Below are 27229 nucleotides of genomic sequence, written 5' to 3' on the forward strand. Positions count from 1 at the left end.
AAATGATTCAATGGGTCATAGATAGCATAGATTACTATAGTACATACTGTAGTATAGAACAGTGCCTAGATATAACATTTGGTGATAACTTTACAGCCCATTTTGCATATCGGCTAAACATAATATTTAGCCTATATTAGAAGTGAAACCTAGTCTTATAGTGTAATACAATGAACATTTGCCAACATGAACAGATCCAAACAATGGGATGACACATGGCTAATCATAAAACCATACTTGAGCCGGCCATGTTTGATCCATTTTGAACAAAATCTCTGATTAAATTAAATTAAGAAATGTTTTACTGATCAAATATTTCAGTTTAATGGACTGATATTAAACTATTCAAATGTATTTTTTTCTCAATGTCAAACTGGGGCATGGCGTGTTAAGTCTAAGAGCCACTGGCCTAACCCAGAAGAGTAACCACAGCCTTACCTCAATGAGAAAGTCCCCGGTGCGCAGTCCTGCCTGCCAGGCCACCCCACCTTCATCCACAGACTCCAGGTACTGCAGGGCAGGGAAGGCTGGGGTCGGCGTGAACTCCTCGATAGGGGTATCAGCTGAGAAGCAGAGGGCACCAAGGCAAAAGCCCAGGCAAAAAAAAAACAACAAAAACAAAAAACGGTGAGTCATGGTGTACTGAAGGAGGGCTGACAGAGAAAGCACTTTTGACCAAAGACAGGGCTACGTTGCCCAAAAGGGTTGTGCTACAACCACTGTTAAATGACAGTGTTATACATATTCTCTATGTCTCATACTCTATTTCTTATATATATATCTCTCTCTTAGTCATAAAGACAGTGGCACAACGGTACTTTTGATAAATGCAGCCTGGAACAGTTACACAGTCATGGTACAGACACAGTACAAGGGGTCTCTTAATGAGTCAACAACAGAGAAGTCCAACATCACAGCAGAGTGATCAGCTGAACAGCATTATGAGGGCATTCTGTGGCATGAGATGAGTGGATGATGAGGACATGTTTGATGATGTGACGCATCTCATCTCAGAGATGACCATGCAGACCTGTCGGCACACATGACAACGGGGAGCACAAGCACAACACAAAAGGACAGTATGGAGCGCCGATGGGCTGGCCCGCTCACAGAAGAGGATCTGAGACTGGCACGCGGCTCCACTGCTGCAACTCCACTGAGCCCAGACGCCCCAGCGCAGGACTAGAGGAGGACACCACTGCACCCCAGCGCACTGTGCCTCAGTTCAGCTTCTGCTGCTCAGTGCAAAGGACTGGACTGGTAGGACGGTGGTGAAAACAAGTTCTATCACATGTAGGGACACACAGTATGTGAAAATGAACATTTGCAATGGACATGTGAGACACGGACAGTGCTCTGTCATACTCTGGGCTTGTCACAGTAACTTAGCGACTCAAGCAGTCATCTACATGGCTGTCACACAGGGTAAAAGCCAAGTAGTGCTTCTGGGTAAACTCAGTACAGCCTGGGTATCAAGTTTCGGCTTAATTTGAGATTAGAACTTTACCCACTTGACCAATTTTTAAAAAAGTATTTTGATGCATATCCATTTGCTGTTTTGTAAGTTTGTTTGTTTTGTTAACTTCATTCTTTTCAAAGGTAGGCTATTCTTAGAGTGAATGCACCACAGTGGGGAACAGTTAATATTGCATGCGGTGTTTTGTTTTCTGAAGAACCACAATAATGCCAGTGTAAATCTAAGGACCAGCAACTTTTTTCTTCACTACAGCTGTACACCATTGGAGGGACGTGGGGATAAACAAGGCTAATAGAATTGGCCTGTCTTAAGACAACTTTGATCATTTAAACCGAGACGACAGGAAACACATAACGGTGAAGGAAGCACGAGGATGGGGAGGCAGAAACAATTGGGTCCAGCTCCTACCTTTCGCCCCTCGTAGCACAAACCCGAATCCCTCATTATCCTTCTTCTGCAGCACTACCGTCTTTTCGTCAATAACACAGTCGCTGTGGAGAAAATTCCGCGCATAACGACCGTTATTGCATCCTATCATTCTCATCATCGCAACAGCTGTTCGCCCGGAGTGATGTTTCATCATGACAGGCGTCGGCTGTCCTCTCGGCATGATCTATACAGAACGATGCGATGTTGCTAAACTGCACCATCGGCGATTACTTCCAGAGAATAATACCACATTTGCTGTCGGAGGAGCAGCAGCACGATAAGGCGAGGGCCAGGGCAAACGACAGAAACGCAAGAACCAAACAAACATCACCAACAGAGAGAGGCTGAAATCCACGGGAGAAATGCATGAGATGCTACAGGATCTTTGCGGGTAGACCGGCTTTAGGGAGCAGAGAGCGAAGACAAGAGAGAGAGAGAGAGAGAGAGAGAGAGAGAGAGAGAGAGAGAGAGAGAGAGAGTTACTGTAGGGGCGGACAGTAAGTGAATGCATGAATGAAAACCAATTTTGACAGACGTGTAGAAAAAAAAGACAGAGAGGAATGTAGTAAAAAGTATATCAGGAAAAGACCATTACGCGCAGCGTTGGGCACTATAAAAAACACTTTCAAAGCGCAGGCTTGTGAAATCGAGCATAGTGAGCAATAGTAAACAAGGCCCAGTGAAATTTGCGAAGAAGTAGCCTGTATTTGGCATGAGGCCAATGAATAAAATAGGCTTATTTCAAATGCACACATAGCTGTACTGGTGCGATCTGTACCAGCAAGAACTCAGTATAACATTATTGTATTTCCAAAACATTTAATTAAATAGCCTATCCAAAACAAAATAATACTGAATAAAAATAGAATAATGTAGGTGTTGTGGATACCATAACATCCGCTCTGTTTTTAATCTGCTCTCTCATATTAAACTGGTTGCATACCAGGTTTCTGAACCTCTGACTCTCAGCAACTGAACAATTCATTTTCAAGTGAGGTCCTGAAGAGATGCTACTGACTCCAATGTTATATGTAGCCTGGTTGGCATAGCAACATAAGGCACAGGACTGGCATTTGTCAGACTGAGTAGGGCCTTTGGTCAGAACCAGTTGTGTGGCTATTATTGTAATTCCACTTCATACTGAGCCTCTCCAGTAATTGCAGGCAAAGTCACTAAGCCTTGTCTTTTCATTGCACAATTAGTTATCACACTTAAGATAACACATGTGGTGTTGACTGGATGATTTAGGCATTTCTGGAAGTCTCTGTATGAACATAACAGCTGTGCAGGTCACCAATTCAGTGGACATTAGTCCAAAGACCAGATCCCTGCACTGTACTGCAGGTTTTGCTCTAGTCTTGTTCTGTATGAAATTCTCAGTGAAATAATGCATTTGGACATTTGTCTTGAATGATGCATTTGGTCACTGCATCCCAGCGAGTACTTTGGCGTCCATATGGTGGTTTCCACATGGCCAACCACAACACTGCAGGGGAATACAGAGTCAAAGTTTACCTAGAGAGAACTCTGTCCCTGTGAACAGCTACTGCAGGATGCATTCGGCTCTGCACTGCCATGGATTTGCTCTGCGTCTCCATGGAAACCAGCGCTGTACACAGGGTGTGTCAGCTGGTTCTGGGCAGACAGTGAAAACAGCCGAGAATCATTTTCTCTCCGTCCTCCTCAGCCTGGCAGGACAAGCGTTTGGAGTGTTTGGAAATGACAGGGGCATACAGGGGGTTTTACCACTAGCCACATTCTAACCCATGCATGGGCACTGAACAGGTTTCATTGGAAGAGTCAGTCATAGTAAACAATGATGATAATATAGTGTAGATTGTAGAATGTAGAATATTTGGGGGATTCACCTTTGTTTAACTGAAATGTTAGCCATTATTAGAGAGTAAAAATGTGAGCTTGTAACAATCTATACATTCCTGTAGGACTGTAAAGGCTGAGCTGAATATGTCACTGAATACAGAATGGCATTGCGTTACAGCAACATCACAACATGCTGAGGAAATTCATTATGTTCCTGATGGCGATGACTACCCATAAGCAATTGTGACCCCCAAGCTCCAGCTCTGCTTACATAACCAGCCATCTGACAGTAAGCATTTTCACACCACTGAAACAGAGATCTTACCAAGAGTGAAGTCAACAGTACTCTCATGCAGGGCTCTTAGATCTGCTTACGTTGTTTAAACATATTTTTACTATCCATAATTTCACGCAAATAATGCATACTTCCATTAAAGAATAAACACAGCCATTTCATACAAGGACAATTATGATGTAGTTCTGTAAATACAATAATTCTGCTTTACACAGAAGTCTAATTATGGAAGGTCAGTTGCTGTAATTCTGAGATACTGTAAGCGTAGACAGACTACTAATAAGTGTGTACTGCCCATACCGGCATTTAATTAGAATGCATTGCAGCTGACCAAACAGTTGCCTACATAATGAATGAGACTGGTGGATGGACTGTAAACTAAGGTGATAAATATTAATTTACTACTGTAAAGCATTTGTGCATCACAATATTGTGATCAATTATTGGGGACAAGGGTGGGTTTCAGCACATGAAATAGAGCAAGTGGAGGAACACATAAGGAGTCACGGGGCATGAATAATAGATTGATGATCTTGTGGCCCAGGCCCGGGCCTTCTCGAATGCTCTTAATTAAAGTCAGTTAAACCAACACAGGAATCGTCTTCTGAGAAAAACAATATTTCAAGGTCAGATAAGTCAAGGCAATGGTAATATAGGAGGAAAATTGTAGAAGAATAGATATTCTAATATGAACAAAATGCACAGTCAACCTAAAAATAACTTGAAAATTTTATTATAGCAAGGTAGCAAGGATGTATGAAAAAAAAACTGAAAACAGTGCTTCAATAGGGCAACTGTAGTGTCTATTCTTAGTGAATTTGCATGTTTGTGTTTGCACAGATGGTGTGTGTGTGTGTGTGTGTGTGTGTGTGTGTGTGTGTGTGTGTGTGTGTGTGCGTGCGTGCGTGCGTGCGTGCGTGCGTGTGTGTGTGTGTGCGTGTGTGTGTGCGTGTGTATATTCACCTTGATGCATCAAAGCTGTCATAGGATCCCACTGTGTAATGTCGAAATAGCTTTCTTCTCTCTGATCGGTCAGCTCTGGAATCTAAAGGAAATTGCAAAATACAGGTACAAAATTAAATATTGACCTGAACATCAGAAATGTATCTGTTATGTGATCTCACAACTTCATGGTTGTCAGAGATTGTTGACTGTGTCTGAACAACACAACACTATATTGACATACTGTATGTTGACGTGCACAGGAGGATATTCCCCAAGAGTAACTGAAATTGCAGCAGGAAAACACTGTTTGAAATATGACATGAATATTGGGGAAGCGCACTGATAAATGTCTTAGAGGTGGCCTTTGGAAGCAAGGCATTGTTATATATTGTATATATGGTATTAAAGTAAAACAAAACACATACAGATAATTGTACAAAATGATTCCAGGTAGCAGTGTTAAAAAGTTGAGATATGTCCTTAACAGCAGATCAACTCTCAATTTGCAAATTTGAGTTACCTAATAGAGTCGATCATTACAAAACTGCACTATACATTAAGCAGGATGCATCATAATGGCAAGCACAGTGAGAGCTGGCAGGTAGCTGAATTACTTAACAAGTGAAGAGGTGTGAGTAACAGTACACAGAGCAGAGCAAGGCAATCAGAGCCAAAACCCAGTGTGCTTTTACAGGATGGCTACACTCCAGCATGTGCTACTGTCCTGTGAGAGGGGGGATGGGGGTCACAAATGGTCAGTGCGCTGCACAAGCAGAGATAGGGAACTTGGGCAGGTAATGAACTGCCTGCTGGGTGGCTGGATACTGAAACGCTGAGTGAGTGAGTGCACCCCCCCCCCCCTCCGCCTCCTCCAGGTTGGCTGATAACCTAGATATTTCTCTGGGGACAACGCTGCCTTCCAACTCGTGAGAGGTGCACCACTGCTGGATAAATGCTGGCTTCATGTATGCTTGTGAGCTACAACAGAAACAAAAAATAGAATCCCTCGTTTCCTTTTCTTCTCTTGCTTTACTGCTTCACCAAATGTCAAAATGGGGTCACCACAGTGTACACACACGCACACTTCTGGGAGCACACTAGTGAAGGCTCGGAGGCGCTCAAACTCTGCTCTATTGTTCACTATTGTTCTCCTGCAGTTATGCTGATATGCAATGATATCAGTCATCAGGAGGCTGCGTGGGATTCGACACTTTCCCCCTTCCAACCTACTCACTGGTTAGCTGTTAAAGTCACAGCCGCTTGTTTCTTTGTTCAGCGGAGATATTTTTGATAGAGTGCAAAGAGGGGGGAGGGTGTGCGCTGTTCTAAACATACAAATCTATTCCGCTGAACAAGTGTGCGCCTCTGAGCCATCTCGCGGAGTAGGCCCACGATACTTTCATCACTGAGCTGATCCACACAACCAGCTCACATTCTGCCTCTTATATCTGCTCACATCTGCTGTTACATCGCATATCAAACAAACATCAAACGGGTAAACAAAACGAGCCCATGATCAATTGCATGTCTATGACTCTCTCTATCCATCGCTCTTTCATTCTCTCTCTCCGTATCTGTCTCTATCCTTTTCTCTCTCACTTTCTTTCTCGGGGTAATGAAACACCCTGTCATTACTAAGCTGCAGTGGTGTCTAGCACTTTACTGTAAAAAAAAAAAATCTGGAGGGCAAACACTTCCTCTTCACCAGCAGCAGAAAAAAGCCCCCTTGACACGAGTGCAGACAGCACTGACAGAAGCCACAGTAGTGAATAGTAAATGAGCTCGGGTATCTAGCCCCCCAGGTTTCTACAGAGAGCTTGTCTCTGACTGGTGGCTATAGAACAGAGTGACCAAATCAAACAAACAAGATACACCCCACATTAGATTAGATGGGGACATGTGGATATAAATGACTTTGTAGGCAGTGCCTCCAACATGTATGTATTTTTAATTGTAGTAAATTATCCCCACTAACATCAAAGAAGAGATAATACTTGCTCTCATGAGACATTATCCTAGATAGTGGATTATTAATGGTGGTCATGTCATATCAAATTATTAACACAGCAAACAAGGTAAACTAAGAGACAACACTGTACAACACTGAAAACACTCTGTAACCCAGTCCTCCACAGTCACACAAATGCAACAGCTAACCACCAGTGTGCAACAGCTAACACCAATATTCCCAGCTCAACTGCCCACATGCCACATCATCTGATTCCATCATTCCATTCTCCAAAAGCATAGACTGTACCTCCAAAGTGGACCTTCTTCCTCCTGGGAAGGTCGTCCATTTGGCCCTTGCTTTGCGCTTGCTTATCCTCTTTCCTCTCTCAAATGGCTCCTTTATGGCTCCAACAGCCAGTGGAGGAAACAGCACTCAACGTGTTTCCCTCAGGCCACACCGCCAACGACAACAACAGCGCATACCCGCAAACTTTGGAACCGCTCAAACTCTGGCGGGCATGAGACAACCTTAGCCACAACCAAACCCCAGGAAGAACAACCCATGATAAGGAGAAGAATCCTATGTGAGCTCCGTTCTCAGTACTGAACAGCCGAGAGAGAGAGAAAGAGAGAGGGGGAGAGAGAAAAAGAGAGAGAGAGAGAGAGGAAAAAAGATGGTTCAGAAAAGGAAAAAAATCTTGCCAAGGCCCACTCCTTAGCAACAGAGCTGTACAGTGTAGAGGATGTTTCCATGGAAATATATCAATCAGGGATGTACATGAGTGTGTTCCTCTGAAAGGTCCATGTGAGTTTGGCACAATACTTATACTATTATTCAACCCAACAGGAGGCAGGCAGGCAGGCAGGCATCACCTCCTCATAGGCAGCAGGGCTCTTACTCACATAGAGCTGCTGTCCATTTTAGGATCCGGAGCTGGTAGACGTATGCAGACTATTACCATGATGAGGATGAGATTTTTTTCATATGAATGCAATGCATCACTGTGATATCGCTGCTTGTTTTGAACATAAAAACAAGACACATTTGCCAATTTGCATATTTTCTTGTCTACTGATGATAGCATATACATAAAGGTGTTGTTACATGCTGATGGGTGCCATATAAGAGCAGTGTGCTGTATACATAGCCCAGCTGAATGTTATATGACTGCTTGCACGGTGTGCCGTTATGCAGTATTCGACTGGTAAAAATAGCATCATGCCCCAAACAGCTACACATTTACAAGCATACATTTCAGATTTCAGCAAGAGTAGATTTTTTTTGCTTCCTTGTTCCTCTCCATGGTTACCCCATTCATAGCTCTCTCACTACTGGTGACATTGGAAGGCTAGAACCATGTGTGTGTGTGTGTGTTGTGTGTGTGTGTGTGTGTGTTTGTCTGTGTCTGTGTGTGTGCATGTGTGTCTGCATGCGTGCATGCGTTTGTGTGTGTGTGAGTGTGTGTGTGTGTGTGTGTGTGGGGGGGGGGGGGTAGAAGGGGGGATAGGGAGAAAAATATTGGCTTATTATACCACTGGGATTTCAAGGTTTCTGGTTTGTGGTTTCCATGGTAGAGTGCTAGAGTAGTGTCCCTGCAGAGCTTGAGTATTTCCCACCATTCACACCTTGTTCCCTGCCAGAGCGTGGCACACTAAAATGAACCAACCAGCGATGGCATCAACCCAAGTGGTCTGAGACCAAATAGCCATTTCCAGTATGCCTTCAGCTTTGCTTAACCACTGAGGAGGTGGACACATCCAGATAATGCACACAAAGAACCGAGCAGGGATATCTTGCTATAATTGCTTAGCATTCATTGTACATATTCACATCAAGTAATGGTGCCCAAAGTGGGGGCTGTGCAAAACCCATGAAAGAAGAGTGGAAAAAATGGAACTAGGAACCCAAACCAAATTCTTTATCTGTAATGAACCTTGAGACAATTTCAATTATTATTGGCGCTATAGTACAGCGGCTAAGGCCAGATTTTTACCTGAATCGTTCAGTTTTTGCAGAAAGCACGAAACTTGGTACAGGTATAGTACTACCCCTAGTGATGAAAAATTGAAATGGACCCCAACACATAGCGCCCCCTAGTGGTCCCTATCTTGACTTCAAATATGGCCACCAAATAAATATGCCCTTTTTTCTACATTTATAATGCTATGCTTCTTTTAACACATAATATGACGTGTCTATAGCCATCTTTCAGCATTATGAAATACATAATGAGACAATCATGCATAATTAAAATGGCAGACATGTTGGATTATAAGGAAGTAGCCATACATACAGAGTCAAAAACTGAGGTGTGTTTAGGTTTTGATTATACACACGTTTGCAACAATCGCTAGCGTTTCGTTAGCCTGCCTCTGTGCTGTGGATGCAGGATGTAAACTGATCCTGCTTCGGTCGGCGGGTACGATACACCGAACTTGCAAGCGGGATATTCTTCCTACTGCAGTTACTGTTACTGTTACTGCAGTAGGGGCGGGCGAGAGAGTCTTCATTTCGCTCTGTAATGAGTCATTTAACCATATACCGACTTACGAAGATGAGTAATTAACACGAAAATGTTGCCTGGTGTCCCTTTAAGGCTTATAGTGATTGTTTGAAAAGGTCTGTTTTGTTTTATTGTAGTTTAACATTTTGCTTCCCATAAAATGATTATGCCTGTCAATGAAGCTAATTTAAATACGTAATACCTTATGAATTTAGCTACCTCCTGACACATTAGGGCTCATGCTAGTCAGTGAACCAGCACTTTTAGACACTTGCTAGTGCGTTCAGTGCCCAGTCTTTGGGTGTGCTTTGTGGTGGAAACACCAAAAGCTCAAGACAGGTAAAGTTGAGTATCGTCCGCATAGCAGTGATAATCAAATTCATGGGAGCGAATGGTCTCACCCAAGGAAGTGTGTAAATAGAGAAAAGTAGGGGCCCTAATACTGATCCCTGAGGCACACCTGTGGTGAGGTCATGTGCCCTTTAAGGTAGGATTTAAACCAGTCAAGGGCTTTCCTAGACATGCCAGTTCCGATAGTGTAGAAAGGTGAATGTCATGGTTAACAGTATCGAAGGCTGCAGATAAGTCTAGTAGAATGAATACTAATGACTTAGCAGCTTCGGTCACAGACAGAAAAGCAGTTTCAGTAGAATGACTCTTGAAAACAGACTGCATAGGGTCTAGCAGGTTGTTCTGATATAGTAAGTCCAAGACTTGCTTGGACTACTTTCTCCAAAAACTTGGAAGGAAAAAAGGAAGAAGGGAGATAGGTCTGTAAAAACAGGAATGGAGGTGGTGGCAAATGATACATTTTCCATCTTTATCCTCCTTGACTGATTTTTCACTAGAAACTACAAACATTGCACAGCTAGTCCAACTCCTCCAGAATGCCACACCAATACATTCCATTGCCAGAAGGATTTCTATGTCTCCCAGCGCAGTCTCAAGAGCATGTAGGAGATTCCAGGAGACAGTTGCTCTAGGAGACCTGGGCAGGATGGTAGAGGGTCCTTAACCCAGCAGCAGGACCAGTATCTGCTCCTTTGTGCAACAACAAACAGTAGGAGCCCTGCCAGAGCCCTACAAAATGACCTCCTCCAGGCCGCTGGTGTGAATGTCCCTGACCACACTGTCAGACTTCATGAAGGTGGCCTGAGGGCCCGATGGCCTCTGGAAGGACCTATGCTCACTGCCCAGCACCGTGCAGCTCAATTGGCATTTGCCATAAAATACAAAATTGCCAGGTTCGCCATTGACGCCCTGTGCTTTTCACAAATGAGACCAGGTTCACCCTGAGCACATGTGACGTCTAAAGATGTCTTGGAGAATGTAATGCTGCCTGCAACACCATTCAGCATGACTGGTTTGGTGGTGGGCCAGTGATGGTCTGGGGAGGGATATCCTTGGAAGGACGCACACACCTCTATAGGCAAGACTGCACCCTCACTGCTCTTAGGCATCAGGATGAAAACTTCAGACCCATTGTCTGACCCTGTATTGGTGCAGTGGGCCCCACACTCCCCTGACTTAAATCCGATTGAACACCTCTGGGACATTATATTTTGGTACATCCAACACCGCCAGGTTGCATCACCGACTGTCAAGGAGGTCAGTGATGGCCATGTCAACATCTGGGAGCAGATCCCCCAGGACACCATCCACCGTTTCATTAGAAGCATGCCCTGATGCCATTAAGCATGTCAGGGCCATATGAACTACTAAGTACCATCATGAGTTGCTGCGCTGAAATTCAAGCAAAATGGACTAGCTTGCCGCGTCATTTTTTCCACTTAGATTTTCGGGGGTCTTCAGTCGTTTGGGGATTGATCATTTTCATTCCCAAATAACGAAGTGGCATCCTTTTGTTCCTAACATTTTACCCAGTCCATATCAGTTTGAATCCTACCTCACAGGATGCTCGTTTAAGGTATCATGGCTTGGACAGCTGTCCGCACCTCACCATCCCACCACAGGGGTCCCCCAGGGCTCAGTACTGGGCCCCCTTCTCTTTGCTATCCACACCACTTCTTTGGTACAGATTATCCATTCGCACAGCTTCTCATACCACTACTATGCAAATGACAGACAGCTTTATCTGTTCTTTTCACCTGACTCCTTGGTCTCGGCACGGACCTCGGATTGCCTCTCAGACATATCTACATGGATGAAGGCACACCACCTCCAGCTAACCAAACTGCTGGTCCTCCCAGCTAAACCTACTGCTCCCACCTACTCGAATGCCCTCATACAGGCATTATGCTACCCCCCCGTCTCTTCAGACAAACATCGTCTAGCTCTGCCACCGGTATGCTCAGGTCAATCCAAACACGCTACCAGTTCCTACTAGAGCAGGGACATCCCTCTCCATCTTCAAAAATTCCTGAAGACCCAGCTCTTCAGAGAATATCTCCTCTGGTAGCACTACTTACAACTAGCTAATTCTAGCACTTACCACCTGACTTGACTGTATAAAAACAGCACTCACTGATGCAATTTTCCCTATTGTACTCTACCTTTTTGAATTGTTTTAAATTGTTCTAGAATTGTTGAGAGAATTGTTTTAAAAGCATTAAACTGTTTACCAGATTGTAAGTCGCTTTGGCTAAAAATGTGTCAGCCAAATGTAATGTAATGTAGATATCCAGCATGATGTTTTTCCCCCATTGAGATCTGATGTGTTTTATTTTTTAAAGTGTAAATTTTTTTTTAACAGTGTATAGTAAGAGTTAAGGTTTGCTCAGAAAGAGAAAAAGGTAGAATAAGAATGTATTGATGATGTAGGTAGTTACTTCAATTAACCAAGATATAGAATAATTGGCTTATTTTCTTACACATAGTGGCCATATTAGAATCTTACCAGATTATACTTGATGCCTCGTATATTATTTAGGTTGTCATGTGATAAAATGACTGTTCAAACTGAAATTGTTTTTGAATGATATTTCTATCTAGCCTAGAAATCTAGACGCACCCTAGCGGCGGCAAATTAATTTAGTATCAAACCATAGGGATTTCTATTGGCTGACGCCGTGGTTGTCATCCAATCACAGCGCTCTATTTTGTTAGAGAGTCTTAGTCTTTGTTAGAGGCGGGCTTAACAGGATAATGACAGTCCTGCGACGGTGAACAACAAGGAAGGTGGCTATGGCGAACGAAGAGCGGTTGTTTGAATCGGCGTTGGCATCAACTTTGGAGGAGTTGGACTTTTGCTTTTCTTTGAAAGTTGAGCAACACAATGCACTTAAGTCATTCCTTTCGAAGAAGGATGTATTTGCCGTTTTGCCGACCGGATACGGATATAGTCGTAGCGCTGGCCTATTGCATGCCTAGGCAGTTTGAAAGACAATTCTCTGCCCACCCCTTGGATTAAGCGAGGTGAATGGTTCGATTCCAGACTATACATTTCAATGATATAGGATGGCCCGCCAGGCTAATTTCTATCATGAATAACAATAGAGATGGTTATTTGGTTTCCATATTGGATTTCAAAATGGCCAACATCAAGTTTGTTTGGAAATCAGGTCAATAGCTTCCTTGACCCTAAAAATTGAGTGTTAGAACTTAAAAGACTTTTTTATCTTGTTTAATTTTGAAGTTTTATCAACAATTCTATTAAGAATGGTAGCCATATTTGAATTCAAGATGGCGGCCACTAGGGGGCGCTATGTGTTGGGGTCCATTTCAATTTTTGATCACATGGGGTATTAGTATAACTGTGCCAAGTTTCATACTTTCTGCAAAAAAATGAACGATTCCGGTGCTTAGCCGCACTACTACTATATAAATTAGGGTTGAGACAAAATATCGATATGGCAATATGTCGCAAGATATAAAATACAATTCATATTCTAAACAGACTCATCTGACAATTTGAATTGCCGTTGATCAACTGAATGATTATGGTCCTCTACACACTGTCAAATTAATTTGTAAGAACCACTAAGCTAAAACTATGCACTTTGAACACTTTCAGTTTAGTTGTAAAATGACATGAATAAATACATTATTTCCGCTTTTTGTCCTTTTCTTCTTCATTTACACAGATAGTGTGATGTATCATAAATTAATCTTTTGTAATATATTGAGTATTGCAGAATTGCTATATTGTGATACAGTATTATATTATTATATTATGGCAAAATATCACAATAGTACCGATGTGTGAGATACTCTGTGATTCCGATCCCAAATACAAATATAGAAACATACAATGGACTGGATGGATGGGTCTAACATGAACTGATCCCAAGAATGGAGCAATCCTAAAACTGTACTGGATCTGGCGAGATTGGATCCACTTTAAGCATGAGCCCTGGTCATATTTAACTGATAAAATATTAAAATTTACCTTGATTGGTACCTTGATTTGATACCTTGATGATAAAAGTAGACTGAAATTGCTTTACTGTTTAAATGCTGTACAGTGACCCACTGATTTAGATATTACAAATGCATAAACTGTAAGCCTTATTCTGACAGGAAAAGTTTATACATGCTTTGTGAGATCATATTTACATGTAAATGTGCTGTTCACACAAAGAGAATCTGCATTGCCCAGGGACTTAGTTTGGAGTGTTTATGTTGTCTTTGTCTGTGCTTTGGGTGGCCACTGTGCTAAAAAATGCACTATATAAAAAAATACTTACTTACTTATCTTAAATGTGCTAATTACCAACCATTTCGTTTCATAAATTCTAAAACAAATTTTTTTAATACTTCAAAATAACATTTGATAAATGAACCTGACATTTTTCAGTAGCCATAGGTGTGTAGATTTGAACAAAATCTAGTTTGGTTCCTACCGGGGCTTTTACTGCCTGAAATATCCGATTTTGTTTACCACGCTTGGAGTTTAGTGCTGGGCTGGGGGTCGTTTCTAGAAAAGTTAGCAACGACGTTGCTCAACCACCATGGTACGACGCAACTTGCGACCAAACAACGACACTGTTACACCTGTTTCCAGAAAGCATCGTACCTGTGTCGCAATTCGCTACCTCCGAAGTTCGAACACCGTAGTTCCAACAACGTTGTTGATGATGCAGCGATACATATCATTGGTGGAAACAGTGGAAACGTGTAATACCCCACCCCCTAGAAATGTTCTGTCACGGCCTATGTCGACATTTTTCTAATCTAAACCGAGTGATTAATGCTGGCATTGCCATCAGCCAAAACCTAAACCTATTGCAAGCATATAAAATAGTTAACTTAAGCAGACCCATATGAGTCATTATTTGTGTTAAACATCTGTGTTGAAAAAAATATATAGCCTGGACAAATATCTGGGTATTCCATAGGTTATTAACTGTCTCGTGGCTTAACGGCAGCGCGTTGGTGCACTGCGCGCTCGGCCGGAGTTCGCATTCTATCTCTTCTTTTCATCTCTGAGTAAGAGTAGGCCTACGAGACACAACAATAGGATTTGACCATACATATTTATGTATATAGTTACTCTACATCGAGAGACCATAGGTACAAGACATCAGTCAAAAACAATTTAATCTATGTGTCACACAGTTCACCTGCAGGTAGCGAGAAGCAAGAGGACAATCTCACATCATAAGAAAATCGAACCTACAACGTTGGGATAACAAGTCTTCTGCTCTAGCCACTACACCATTTATCACTGCTGTTGTAAGAGTCTATGAAGATTATAATACTAAAGGCAAGGTAATACTCGAATTAACATAAATAGCAAGAATGAGCTAAGTAGGGGAGTCAGTGTCTTAATCAAAATTAAGCAACAGGATATATCAATCATTGAGTCACGAGATAAACATCCACTTCGCAATTTTTGTTTAGGCGGTTGTGATTTTTGGTTAGGCGCTCTGGACACCAACAGGAACTACCAAGGAACGACACAAGTGCGACTGCCTAGGGGCAGTAGTTCAAACGACCAAACTTTGCGTCCTTGTTTGCGATTGAGAGTTCGAACTACCCTTTCTAGAAACACCAAATCCAAGAACGATGGAGCGTACTACCAAGGTTGCGACGCAAGTTAGCAAACGACGCTTTCTAGAAACGACCCCCAGGTGGGTGTCTATTCCCAACCTTTCTCACGGCACATCAACGGTTAGCCCGAGAATTCTCGTTGCAAATCAAAATTCCACTGGAGCTCCAAGCGGATTTATACACGCAACCTTTACACTGTTTACAGCTCTTCGAGTCACGGTAAAATGTAATTTTTGGTACATAACTAATTTACATACACTTATGGTGTGGGTGCTTGCGTTTCTTTAGGAATCCGCCGTCTTTGTTTGTATAGAAATGAATATTAAATGACACATACACGTAAGAGGTTGGAAATACAGGACGGTTGGTAATAGCTGAAGATACTATACTATACTTACTACTTACTTTCATGTCATTGACTGCTGTCTGTGGATCAGTGTTGGGAAGTTACTTTAAAAAAGTAATTAGTTATAGTTACTCACTACTTGTTCCAAAAAGTAACTGAGTTAGTAACTGAATTACTCTATGATAAGAGTAACTCGTTACCAGGGAAAGTAACTATTTGCGTTACTGTTAAAAAAAAAGTTGCTATATGTCAAAGAATTTGGATTTTTTGAGCAGTTTTGAAAAGCCAGTTGAAATTAGTAGAACAGACAGGTGTTTGTAGGCTACATAACTTTCGATATTTATTAGATAGATAGATAGATAGATACTTTATTGATCCCCAAGGGGAAATTGTACATCGACAGACCTACGGTTGACTTCAGCCTGTGTCATAGGTTTTTGTTAGGCAGACATATCTAGCTTTTGCTGCTTGGAGGACATTGCTCCGAGTCCTTCTTTGCTAGTGGATGGCGAGCTATCATCTCTGATGGAGGAGGGGGGCTATCGGTGTTTTTGGCCACTAGCGTGTGTGAGATGCCTCATTAAATTAGAGTTGCTTACAACGGATGTCGACAAAGTCTTCGCTCCTGGACATAATGTACACATTACATGCACGTTCTTGCCTTTGACCACAATGAATTTGAAGTAGTGCTTATATCTCCACCTTGAAAATGCCAACTTTTCATCGGATTGCTCCTGACCTCTGCTGTTTCATCGAATCTCTACTTTAGCTGTTGCGTGTGTGTGGCGCGTGTGCTGGCAAGTGTGTAAAAACACTGGCTCTGATTGGCTATCATGAAACATGACTCTGCCTTAGCCAATCCTAACCGCTTACGTCGTTATTAACCCACCTCCTCACTAGCTGTGAACCAGGGGTGCGTTCGGATAGACCTCTCCAGAATAAGTCCCGCCTCCGTAACTTCCGTATCCATCCAACTTCCGGGCGTGGATTGTCTATGGGGAATAACATGGCGTTTCGAAATATCATACCGGTAAAACATCTGTAGGTAGCGAAGTTGAAAAAGCTGGTGGGCAGATTGACCTACACACTTCTGCCATATAGTTTCCACTGGATTTTTTGATTGTCGGTGCCGTTTAAGTAGTACACTATAGACTATACTACTCAAACGGCACCGAAAATCAAAAAATCCAGTGGAAACTAGATGGCAGAAGTGTGTAGGCCAATCTGCCCAGCAGCTTTTTCTACTTTGTCACCTACAGAGTTTGACAGGTACGATCTTTCAAAACGCCATGTTATTTCCCATAGACAATCCACGCCCGGAAGTTGGATGGATACGGAAGTTAGGAGGCGGGATATATTCTGGAGAGGTCTATTACACAGTTTATTCAATCAATGCAAAGTAAGTAACGCACAGCATTTAACGTCCAGTAACGTTAACGGCGTTGTAACGTTGTAAAAAGTAATTAATTAGATTACTCCGTTATTGACAAATTAACGCCGTTAGTAACGCCGTTATACTTAAACGCCGTTACTCCCAACACTGCTGTGGATGGACAACAGTGGACTCATTAAGAAAGACCATAGACCAGCGATAGGAGGGCTAGCGGTGCAAAAATAGTTACAGTGACAAAAAAACGTAATTTTTGTCTGTTTCTATCATTAACATGTTTTCCTGCTTTCTGCTGCTATAAGAGTGACCTGCACGTCCACCCAGCTGCTCTACATAATGATGCTGGCTCTTTCCATTTGTATCCAACATCCATCTTGTTTGTATTCTTGAGTGTATACCTTACTAATAGTACACTAATATGTTTTATTCTGCCTGGTCTGATTCCTTCCTCTCACCTCCTCTCTTACCTCATCACTGTAATTGTGAACAAAGGTCCTTTCTATGCTCCAGAAGTGTTAACTAGCTGGGAGTGTATGGCTTGGTCAGAACAAGTCTGTTCCCATTTACAGAGTAAGGATTGTGTATAAGGGCATTTGATTGCAAAGGAACTGTGAGGATCCTCCCGGACAAAAATATTACATTAGACTGCATCTTTTTTCTTTTTCCAACATACTGAATGCTGCAAGGAAGCATTGTACCATGGCTTACTAAATCAGCAAAGCTTGTCACTCTCCAGAGGTTAGTCACATGGGCCACATCCATTAGAGCAATGACAGCTGACGTCGTTCCACTCACTTACATCAGCAGCAGCAGAGATCTCTTATTATTTTTCCTCCCCCACACAATGTCCTTCAGTCCATTTAGTGACTTCTCTACACATAAGAGCGCCCCTCAGATGCACCACCAACACGGACACAGCCACTACTGGTAACCTTTCTATCTGATTAGTTGAATATATCTTTATGTTAATTCAGAGGCAGGATGGCTTTGGGTGTTTTTAGTTGTCTAGACACTAAATCATAAGATGAACCAGGCTTCTCGCTGGGCCTTGGTGAATGGCCCTCAACACTGAGCATATTCCTCCAAGAGAGAGAGAGAGAGATGTGCTGCTGATTTTTTTTTTTCAACCTCTGGTGCTTTGGCCCGCAGCGCTGGCCACATGGAGCCCTCCGTGTGCACTTGTGAAGCCGTGGCACACTGGCTGCACTGATGTGGAAGCCGTTCATTTGGACCAAAATAACTACTTTCAACAGAATGTTGCCCCTGGCCCCTTATGCCAATTTGCACGCGCACAGTCACCCATGCACGCTCACACGCTCACACGCACACAACACACACACATACACATACACACGCACACACACACACACACACACACACACACACACACACACACACAAACACACACACAAGAAGACACACACATACACCAAGTGACATGGTTCGTCAAAGTGGTCAACCCATGTCCATGACTCACAATGCACAGCCATATGCAGCTATGCTATATACTCAATGCTGCAGCCTTTCATCACACAGCTCTGCTCAGATCATCATAGCATCTGTATCAGGGCCTAGATTAGGCATGTGTCCTGTACTGAGCAGTACAACACAGTGTCCTCAAGAGACTCTGTGATGTACTGTATTTGTGGCTCTTTGTGTATCCTGATGCGTTTTGATTTACAGTGCTCTAGTTTAACTTCCTTAATTCCCCTCATTCCCAAGGCTATACTCTGCTTAAAAGGATTTGCAGATATTGTCCTTGATATTTAGGATTGATTAATGTGTGCAGTCAGGCCTAGCTGCAACTAATGAATACAACATGAACTATAGTAAGAACAGGCAATGAAGAATGTATGACTGGCAATGACCAGCAGCTTTTCATATGCACAGGGGTTCAAAAAGAACAATAAAAAACTCATCAAACTGTGTTCAATTGTAAAAACAAATGGCTATTTGATAATATCTTTTTGTCCAAAAGTAAGTGCCAAATCAATGCAGCAAACCCTCCATACCTCCCCAAACACCTCTATAAAATAAAAAATACAATATTGCATAATGTATAATATTCAAACAAATAAGATAGATGAATAAAACATTATGTGCTATGGACTATGGCCATACAGTCCCCCACAGCATTTCCTCTGGCCCAGTGATCAATCAGCACAGCCATCATGTGGCCGTATGAAATCCCCTGTGTGCAATGGGAACCTCAGATTGGGTCTTGGTGCGGGACTTACAGGGTCGGTCCTCATTGGCCTTGTTGGGGATCTCCTCCACACACTCTGCGGGGAACCATCCCACGTTCCCACGCGCACTGCCTTCCCAGAAGCCCCCTTCTCCAATGCTCAGCACTAGAACAAGAGAATAAAAGAGAGAGGGGTGGTGGTGGTGTGTTACAGATCTGTATATTTGTCAGTCCTTTGGCTGATGTAAGGTCATAAAAGTGGGCTCATTCTCTTGAGGGAGTGCACCGGGCCATATCCCTCCAAACATTATTGTGAAGGTGGGAAAAGGAGGATGGGGGAGGCCCTGACAGAAGGCACACGTCGTCCTCAATGACCTCACTCTGGTGGCTCCCCTCTACCAAAGCACCACACATCAGCGTGAGTTATGCACCTCTAAAAGCCGGCGTGTGAGAGGAGATCCATCATGGAGATCAGTGAGCTATCGCCAGCTCTCATAGCCCTCACTGGCCCGCTTTAAGACTGCATCGCCTTCTCTGTCAGCCTCAGCCAGTAGAAATGAGAATGCTACTACCCCAGGTCATAGCTCTTAACACAGAGACTGAAGTATAGCATCTGTCTTCTATCCGTGTGGTTTCCACTCATTTAGTCTGACCACATATCTGTATTAGTATAGATTAGATGACTGTACTCTTGGAACTGAGAGTATAAATGCATTAAAGAAAAGGATTCTAAGCATTTTGTGAATGATCATTAAAGCAATAAGGAGAGAGACCAATTTCAATCCTATGGAACCTTTTCATGTCAGTAAAATGGGTTACAACAAAAAACAACAACAAAACACCCTTTGTTTAACGGATGACGTTTAGTCCAACCATCCCACATTTGCCACAATCTATGGTCTAAAAACCTTCCATAGGATTTCAATTGGGCTATCAGCATAGTTAATTGGAATTGATCCTAATGCAGTTAAAAAAGACTGGATCAGCTCATAGCTCATGTCACAAACAAAAGGTTAAAGGTGCTCTAAGCGATGTTGGGTAATGTCACTTTTGTTGACGTTCAAACAAAACTCCCCTCCCTCCCCCCTCCCTCCTGTGCAAATTAAACTCTCCTAAATGTGCATCTTGTCGGTGATTGGCTGGAACAGTTTGTGTTTTTATGGTACAGAGACCGCAATATTTTACAGTGTATTCCGGGCACAGGCAGCTAGCGGATGGTGAGGTGATGTTTGCTGTATGTGACAAAAAATGTTTTAGCTTAGAAACCGCAAAACATTATGCTTAGAGCACCTTTTATTTAGCTCACAGAACCTCATGTTGAGAATTTCTGCTCTGTTTCCCAAGAGTTCCTCCACCAAAAGTCTAATAGAAGGTGTAGCATGAACGCTGCACCTCCTCTGACCTCTCTGCTGTAGTCTGATTTCAAATGAAATCACCACCTCCTGCTCAGCACCTGCAGTATTCTTTAGAACTTCAGATCTAATATGCCCTTGTGTTTAAGCATTACCACACTGCAATCCAAGCACAATGGAGCTAAGTATAAGTATATATACTCTTTTGATCCTGTGAGGGAAATTTGGTCTCTGCATTTATCCCAATCCGTGAATTAGTGAAACACACACAGCACACAGTGTACACACAGTGAGGTGAAGCACACACTAATCCCGGCGCAGTGAGCTGCCTGCATCAACAGCGGCGCTCGGGGAGCAGTGAGGGGTTAGGTGCCTTGCTCAAGGGCATTTCAGCCGTGCCTACTGGTCGGGGTTCAAAACGGCAACCCTCCGGTTACAGGTCCGAAGTGCTAACCAGTAGGCTACGGCTGCCCCTAAGCAAAGCAATGCTAAGATAAAACTAGGCTAGAGTGGCTGTGCTGGTGTGGTGTACACTTTTGGCTGTGCTGGTGTAGGTGTTACCTTTGACTCGGTCGTTCTTGTACAGCGTGATCTCGCCCTCAGACTGTGGCTGGTAAGACTTCACCACTACATAGTGTCTGCCTGGGACGGCGCTGTACATCTTGCGCTTGGAGATGGGGGTCTCTGCGCTGGACAGGCCATCCCTGCTGGGCCGTGGGCTAGAGAGAGAGGAGCGGATGGGAGAGCTTGGTTACAGAAGACCTGGCATATAGTATGCACTTCTGTTTAACACCACTGCAAAAAGGTCAACTGTCCCTTCCCCATTTATGATACAATGTCATTTTTATCAAACGATCAAGCAAACATGAACACAATGTACAAAGTTTTAAGTTCAGTGATAATATAATATCCGTACTTATCTAGGTCAGCAAAATAATGCAGTTCTAGGGAGTTTAGTGTATAGGGAGTCATTTTCTACACATCGGTCAGGATTGAAACATGAGAAACTAGCTAGCACCCTTAACATACATGGAAGAAGGAAATTCAAAAATGGTTATGGGAAATGTAAATCCTTGCAGAAAGTGGATTAAACATGTAGTTAAAAGTTTTATTAAAATGTGTATTCAGAATCATATGTGCAGGATTATTAATTATGGCAATAGTGTTTGTTAGCATGGAATATTGAAGGTTGTGCAGGTAAACATTATTCCCTGTGCAGCAACATTTGGGGTAGCATCTTATACAGACTACAAACCACTGACAGACCATGATGGAGGATTGTGTTACTGCTCCCCCTAGTGGTCTACAGGCACACATGCAACTGCATGAACACGGGACCAGAAACCTGGGGGTGGTCCATACTTCCTTAATCTACCTCTTCATTTAAAACTGATGGTATTTATTGCATAGATGGTATTTAACAAAGTCATCTGAAATCTATCTGCGTCTGCTTCTCTCACATACACATGAAGTGCTTCCTCTCCTGTGACCCCATTGACCTGCTATATTCTGTTCTCACTGGAAGAGAACCCAAGAGTAGGAGGCGTTTAAAAAAAACAGCTTGCCTGACTGTCCCAGATTAATAATCTTTATGGCGTGCACAAAAATGGAGATGGAGTTGGGCTTGCACATAATGGAGACATGGAGACAATGTTACTAACAGTACCCTTCACCTGAGAAAAGTGAAGTATAACCTTGAACTAACACATTTTGCTGGACCATTTAGGTTGAAGGGACTAGGCTTGAGTGCCTAAATGAAACCATGCAGTGAGCTTTCATCTTCACAAGATAACACACTTTTGCACCTCGGCACGAGCAGCAAACTTTGAGGTCGGCTCGAAGGAGTGTGGCTCTGTCCTCCCCTGCTCCTCCCAATCCCCCCCCCCCCCCCCCCCCCGCGTGTGCTGAAGGGCCACACAGGGTGCACACCGTGGCCGTGGTGTGCTCTGCGGAGAGGGAGAGGGAGAGGGAGAGGGGGGAAAGTGGGACAGAGAGCCTGCACCCGTGCCCTCTCCTGCTCCAGCTTTAGCAGGCCTCCCTCCGCTGGGACACGGGCAATGTCACAGCCAAAGGCATTCCAGCTGCTAACTAGTCACTGCACCCCATATTAGGGCAAGTTATGTAATTGGGGCTTCATTGTGCGCGGATCTTTTTTGGACTGATACTGCGTACAGATGACGCCCTGAGGGTGTGGAGCGGATGGTGGAGGTGCCGCACGGGTGGTCATGAGCAAAGAGAGAGGTCTCCTCTCATTTCCAAACACGCAAACGCCACCAAATTAGAGTCGGTCTATCAGGTGTATTAAAATAGAAGGTATGAAGGCAATTTGAACAATACACCTTAGTGCTACAGTATGAATAAGCCTGTAGAAGAATCTAGGGCTTTCATTATCTACTGAGGTAAGTGTTCTGCTACAAGTTAAATCATCAACCAAAGTCAAACGCATGTTCATAACATTTTGGCAGAGGAAAAAGGGGCTGACCAATGTTCTAAGACAGTGAACGACCTCTGGTCAGCACTATGGATCTATGATGAAAAATTGTAAAAAAAACTTTTCAAACTTTTCATCATTCATATAGGCAACAAAGAGATTTGCATATAAACTGATCACACTTGGCTGAGTCTGGAGAAGTCTCACTATCCAGAATTCTCATCCTGCTGGACTAGCAAGCAGCAACCTCGGGACAAACAAGCAGTAAACACATTTTTACTGAACAAATATTATACCTCCATGTCTTTGACATTGACATTCAGAACATACATATGCCCATGTTTATGAGGTGTGGCTATAGAGTAATGCTGTGATTCCACTGTAATTTAGAAAATGTCTACTCACCTAGATATTACCTATAACTGCACAACTCATATAGGCCTTTTTAAGATCCACACCACATATTCATCAGCCACACCTTTTAGCATGGTCACCTCCAATCCTCTCAACAGGATTTTCGGCATCACACTCTGACAATTATTCAGGCTTTGCGCCGCATCTTATTTCAGGAAAATGTCAATGTGGGTTGCGGTATTTATGCAAAACAGGGATCAAGAATAAGGTCCTCCAACTATCTGGCATTGGCTGAGGCACAGTATGAATAGTCTCACCATGTGTCTATTTTAAACCTGCTGCCACGGAATGGAGAGAGAGAGAGTGGATGTAAGGATTCTGGGGGAATAACACAGTGGCATCTTAGGATAGAGCGCTCTCATCTGACACACTGATTGTAGCCTTGGAGGAAAGGTCTCCTTGAAACCTACCAAACACAAGGTAGAGAGCCCTGCAAGCTCTGGGAAAGAATCTCTCCCACGGTAACAACACACACAGCTACACACACTATTAATGACCTTCAACAGCCTTTGAGAGGAAATCCCACTCAGTTCATGAAGATCCCTGTAAATCCAGCCAGCAATTAAAGGATCACATGGCAATGCTCTTCAGTTTGTTTCTGCAGATCTCTGTGGTTCCGGGATATTATCTAATACACTAGAGCAGTCACGGAAGCACACAGAGGCACACACACACACACACACACCATCTCTATTTCCCTCTCTCTAACACACACACACACACACACACGGATACACACACACACACACCATCTGTATTTCCCCCTCTTTAACACACACACACACACACACTCACACATCTGCAAAAACTAAAATAATATACATACTAATGCAAACAAAAAATTATTTAACCTACATTTAATTAATTCATTTAGTTCATTACACATACATTACACACACACTCTCTCTCTCTTTCCCTCTTTCTCTCTCTTTTATTACACACACACACACACACACACACTCACCTTTCTCCAACCTCATGTTATGATGCTCATACATCATAGCACATAACTGTCCACTGTAACTATGGACTATATAACTATGTGACTATGGCTATGTGAGAACAGTCAACTTGATCCGATGTTCACACTCCTGCTCATCCATCACTACATGAGTGCCAGCCGAAGGCAAGCAAAACAAACTCCAATCAGTCAGAGAGGAAGGAAAGAAGAAGGTCAAATACCAGAGGACTCAATTCCTTCCTTTTAAAATGACATCTAATTAAACGAGTTTCTGGTGTGAGCAGTGACTAATTAAATGAGTTTCTGGTGTGAGCAGTGACTAATTGGCATGGCCCATTTACTGTATGTTCTCTCCTTTCTCTAGAACCCCCTGTCGAGTGAGATTCATAGAGTCATACACCCACAACTCATTCACTCTCACATCCTCTCTCTCTCTCTCTCCCCTCTCTATTACACATACACACACACACAAACACACGCTTAGTACTAATGCTTATAGCATGGCTTAGTACAGACCAGCTTGCGAGTGCCACAGGTGGCGACATATGAATGTCTTGTAGTATGCCACTGAGAAGAGGGAAAGAAACTAAAAGATGTAGATATTACAACTGTTGTAGTGGAAGCTCAGGCCACCATGTACTGTAAAAGCACGGGGAGCAACACAGTGCACAAAGCCACAACCCTCATGGAACTGTCACCAGATCCAATCATTCTATACAGCCTATAGCAGTGTTTCTCAAACTTTTTTCGGACCAAGGACCACTTAACCAATAACAACAAAAACTCACAGACTAAGCTAAAAAGCTAGCTAAAAAACCTACTTCAACAGTATATTAGACAATAGGGCTACTCACTGATCCACCTTGCTTATAGTGTCAGAGGACTCATATGATTTAAACTGGCATAGCTTACATAGGCAGTGTTGCAGGACAGTTTGTATTTACATACAAGTTGGTTCAATATTGCAAACAACTCATCTATATTATATTATAACACGTCTGCTCGCAGACCACTTGGGATAGCTTGCGGACCAACAGTGGTCCCCGGACCACACTTTGAGAAACACTGGCCTATAGTGACCACAGCATCGTACAGGACGGAGGTGGTGTGGCGTCTGACCTGGTCTTGCGCGGGGGGTTCTGCTGGCGGCGCGCGTCCCCGGCGGCCAGGCGGCCCAGCGAGGGTGAGCGGGAGCGCGCGGCATGGGCCCCCCTGCCCATGGTCTTCACCGTGCCATTGGGGCTGCTCTGCATCTGCTGCGCGGGGCGGCGGGGCGAGAGGCTGCGCAGCGGGGAGGCCGGCGAGGGCGAGGGCGAGCGGGAGCGCGGGCGGTGCGGCTGGGGGTGGCCCAGCTGCACGTGCAGGTTGTTGTCGCTGTTGGAGCGCAGCAGCACGCGCGGGGCGGACAGCGTGCTCCGGACCGCCGGACGCCTGCTCGTAGTGCACGCCGACGGGGACGGGGCCTCTCGGAAAGGCACTGAGGAAAGAAGAGAGAGAGAGAGAGAGAGAAAGAGCGAGAGAGAGAGAGGGAGAGAGAGGGAGAGACTCAACATTCAAAAGTACTGACCCATTCACCATTCAACAATGGACCTGTTTGAGCCTTTCAGCCTGTCTTTCTCTAAAAGAACTACAGTGTTTTGTCAGTAGTGTATTTGCAGTGTCTTACACACAGAGCTCTTTAAAGGTCCAGTTCATGATTCTCATCTTATACACTTTTTTGTCAAATTGAGCAAACTGGTCCTAATGGTCCTTTAACTGCCCATTCAGGGTTTGCAGTCAAAACATCTCTGGCGTTCCTACACAGTCCTGGTTGTGTGAATGGGTAACACACATCATGGCTTAGACAGAGCCAATAACAATCCCAGCCAATCAACACATGTGTCTCAGCAGCACAGAAGAGAATGGTTGTTGAGTTGTAAGCCCCTGGATAAAAACATCAGCTAAATGACTAAATGTAAATGCAAATGTGAGTTGAAATATCCACAATTATTCGCAAAATTGAATCAGACTTCATCCTAAATCTTTAAACAAAACAGCAAAGAAAGATAGAAAAGAAAAACAGAGAGAGAGAGAGAGAAAGGGGAAGAGGGGTTGTGTGAAATGCACAGAAAGAAGCACAGATGGCAAACACACTGTTCACTATTGTGGAGACACTATCTGTTTTGCCATTCAGAAACGCTTTAGACAGATAGAGTAAAATAACCACATTCATCTGTTGGAAGTCCCTTCTGGCTTTAATTGCGTCACATGAAATAAACAGCGCCTTGGCTGATCTTTTTGCTCTCTCCTCATGTGTAAAGCATATTTTGCGCAGTTATTAGGGAGCTTCTGGGAAGTGAGACTTTGAAATGAATTGAGTTAGATTTTTGCTTTTGTGTGTGTCTCAGTACGCAAGTGTGGTTGGGGGCAAGTGCTGCCAGCCACTCAGCTGTATAATCTTCAGTGATATGGAGAGCGAGAGAGAGAGAGAGAGAGAGAGGGAGGGAGGGAAATCCCTTGTGTTTAGTATGCGCAGGAAACACATGATTAATTCCTATATTTATTTCAGAGCTGCCACCTAAAAGGCAGGCGCAGAAGGAGAGTTCAGCAGAGGAAGATTGCCATTAAGTGGCCTAATGTTCTACAGGGCAACTGAGTCCCACAACCAAACGTGGCCTCCTCAGGCACAGTCATCTCACTTCTCAGCAACAAAAACCTTGATGGATACATAATTTACTGTATCTTCTCTATGCTATGGACACACTTGCCTAACTCTTGGCCTTCCGGAGAGATTTAGC

The 27229-nt window shown here is 43.5% G+C and overlaps 1 protein-coding gene across 1 annotated transcript in view; it reads right to left on the reverse strand.

Annotated features, from left to right (window-relative positions):
- shank2b (SH3 and multiple ankyrin repeat domains 2b) overlaps positions 1–27229 on the reverse strand; it is a 70380-nt gene that overhangs the window by 18437 nt on the left and 24714 nt on the right. Inside the window, exons 10-15 of the mRNA XM_076265420.1 lie at positions 25572–25929; positions 21208–21365; positions 19347–19460; positions 4986–5067; positions 1886–1968; positions 439–563 (exon numbers count right to left, since the gene is read on the reverse strand). Of these exons, the coding sequence (XP_076121535.1) occupies positions 439–563; positions 1886–1968; positions 4986–5067; positions 19347–19460; positions 21208–21365; positions 25572–25929 (920 nt within the window). The remainder of the gene's footprint in view (positions 1–438; positions 564–1885; positions 1969–4985; positions 5068–19346; positions 19461–21207; positions 21366–25571; positions 25930–27229) is intronic.

The sequence above is a fragment of the Alosa pseudoharengus genome, unplaced genomic scaffold, assembly GCF_046254945.1.
Source record: "Alosa pseudoharengus isolate Yale_2024_CS ecotype anadromous, Long Island Sound unplaced genomic scaffold, YU_APseudo_1.1 YU_APseudo_1.1_scf_10, whole genome shotgun sequence".
Lineage (NCBI taxonomy): Eukaryota > Metazoa > Chordata > Actinopteri > Clupeiformes > Clupeidae > Alosa > Alosa pseudoharengus.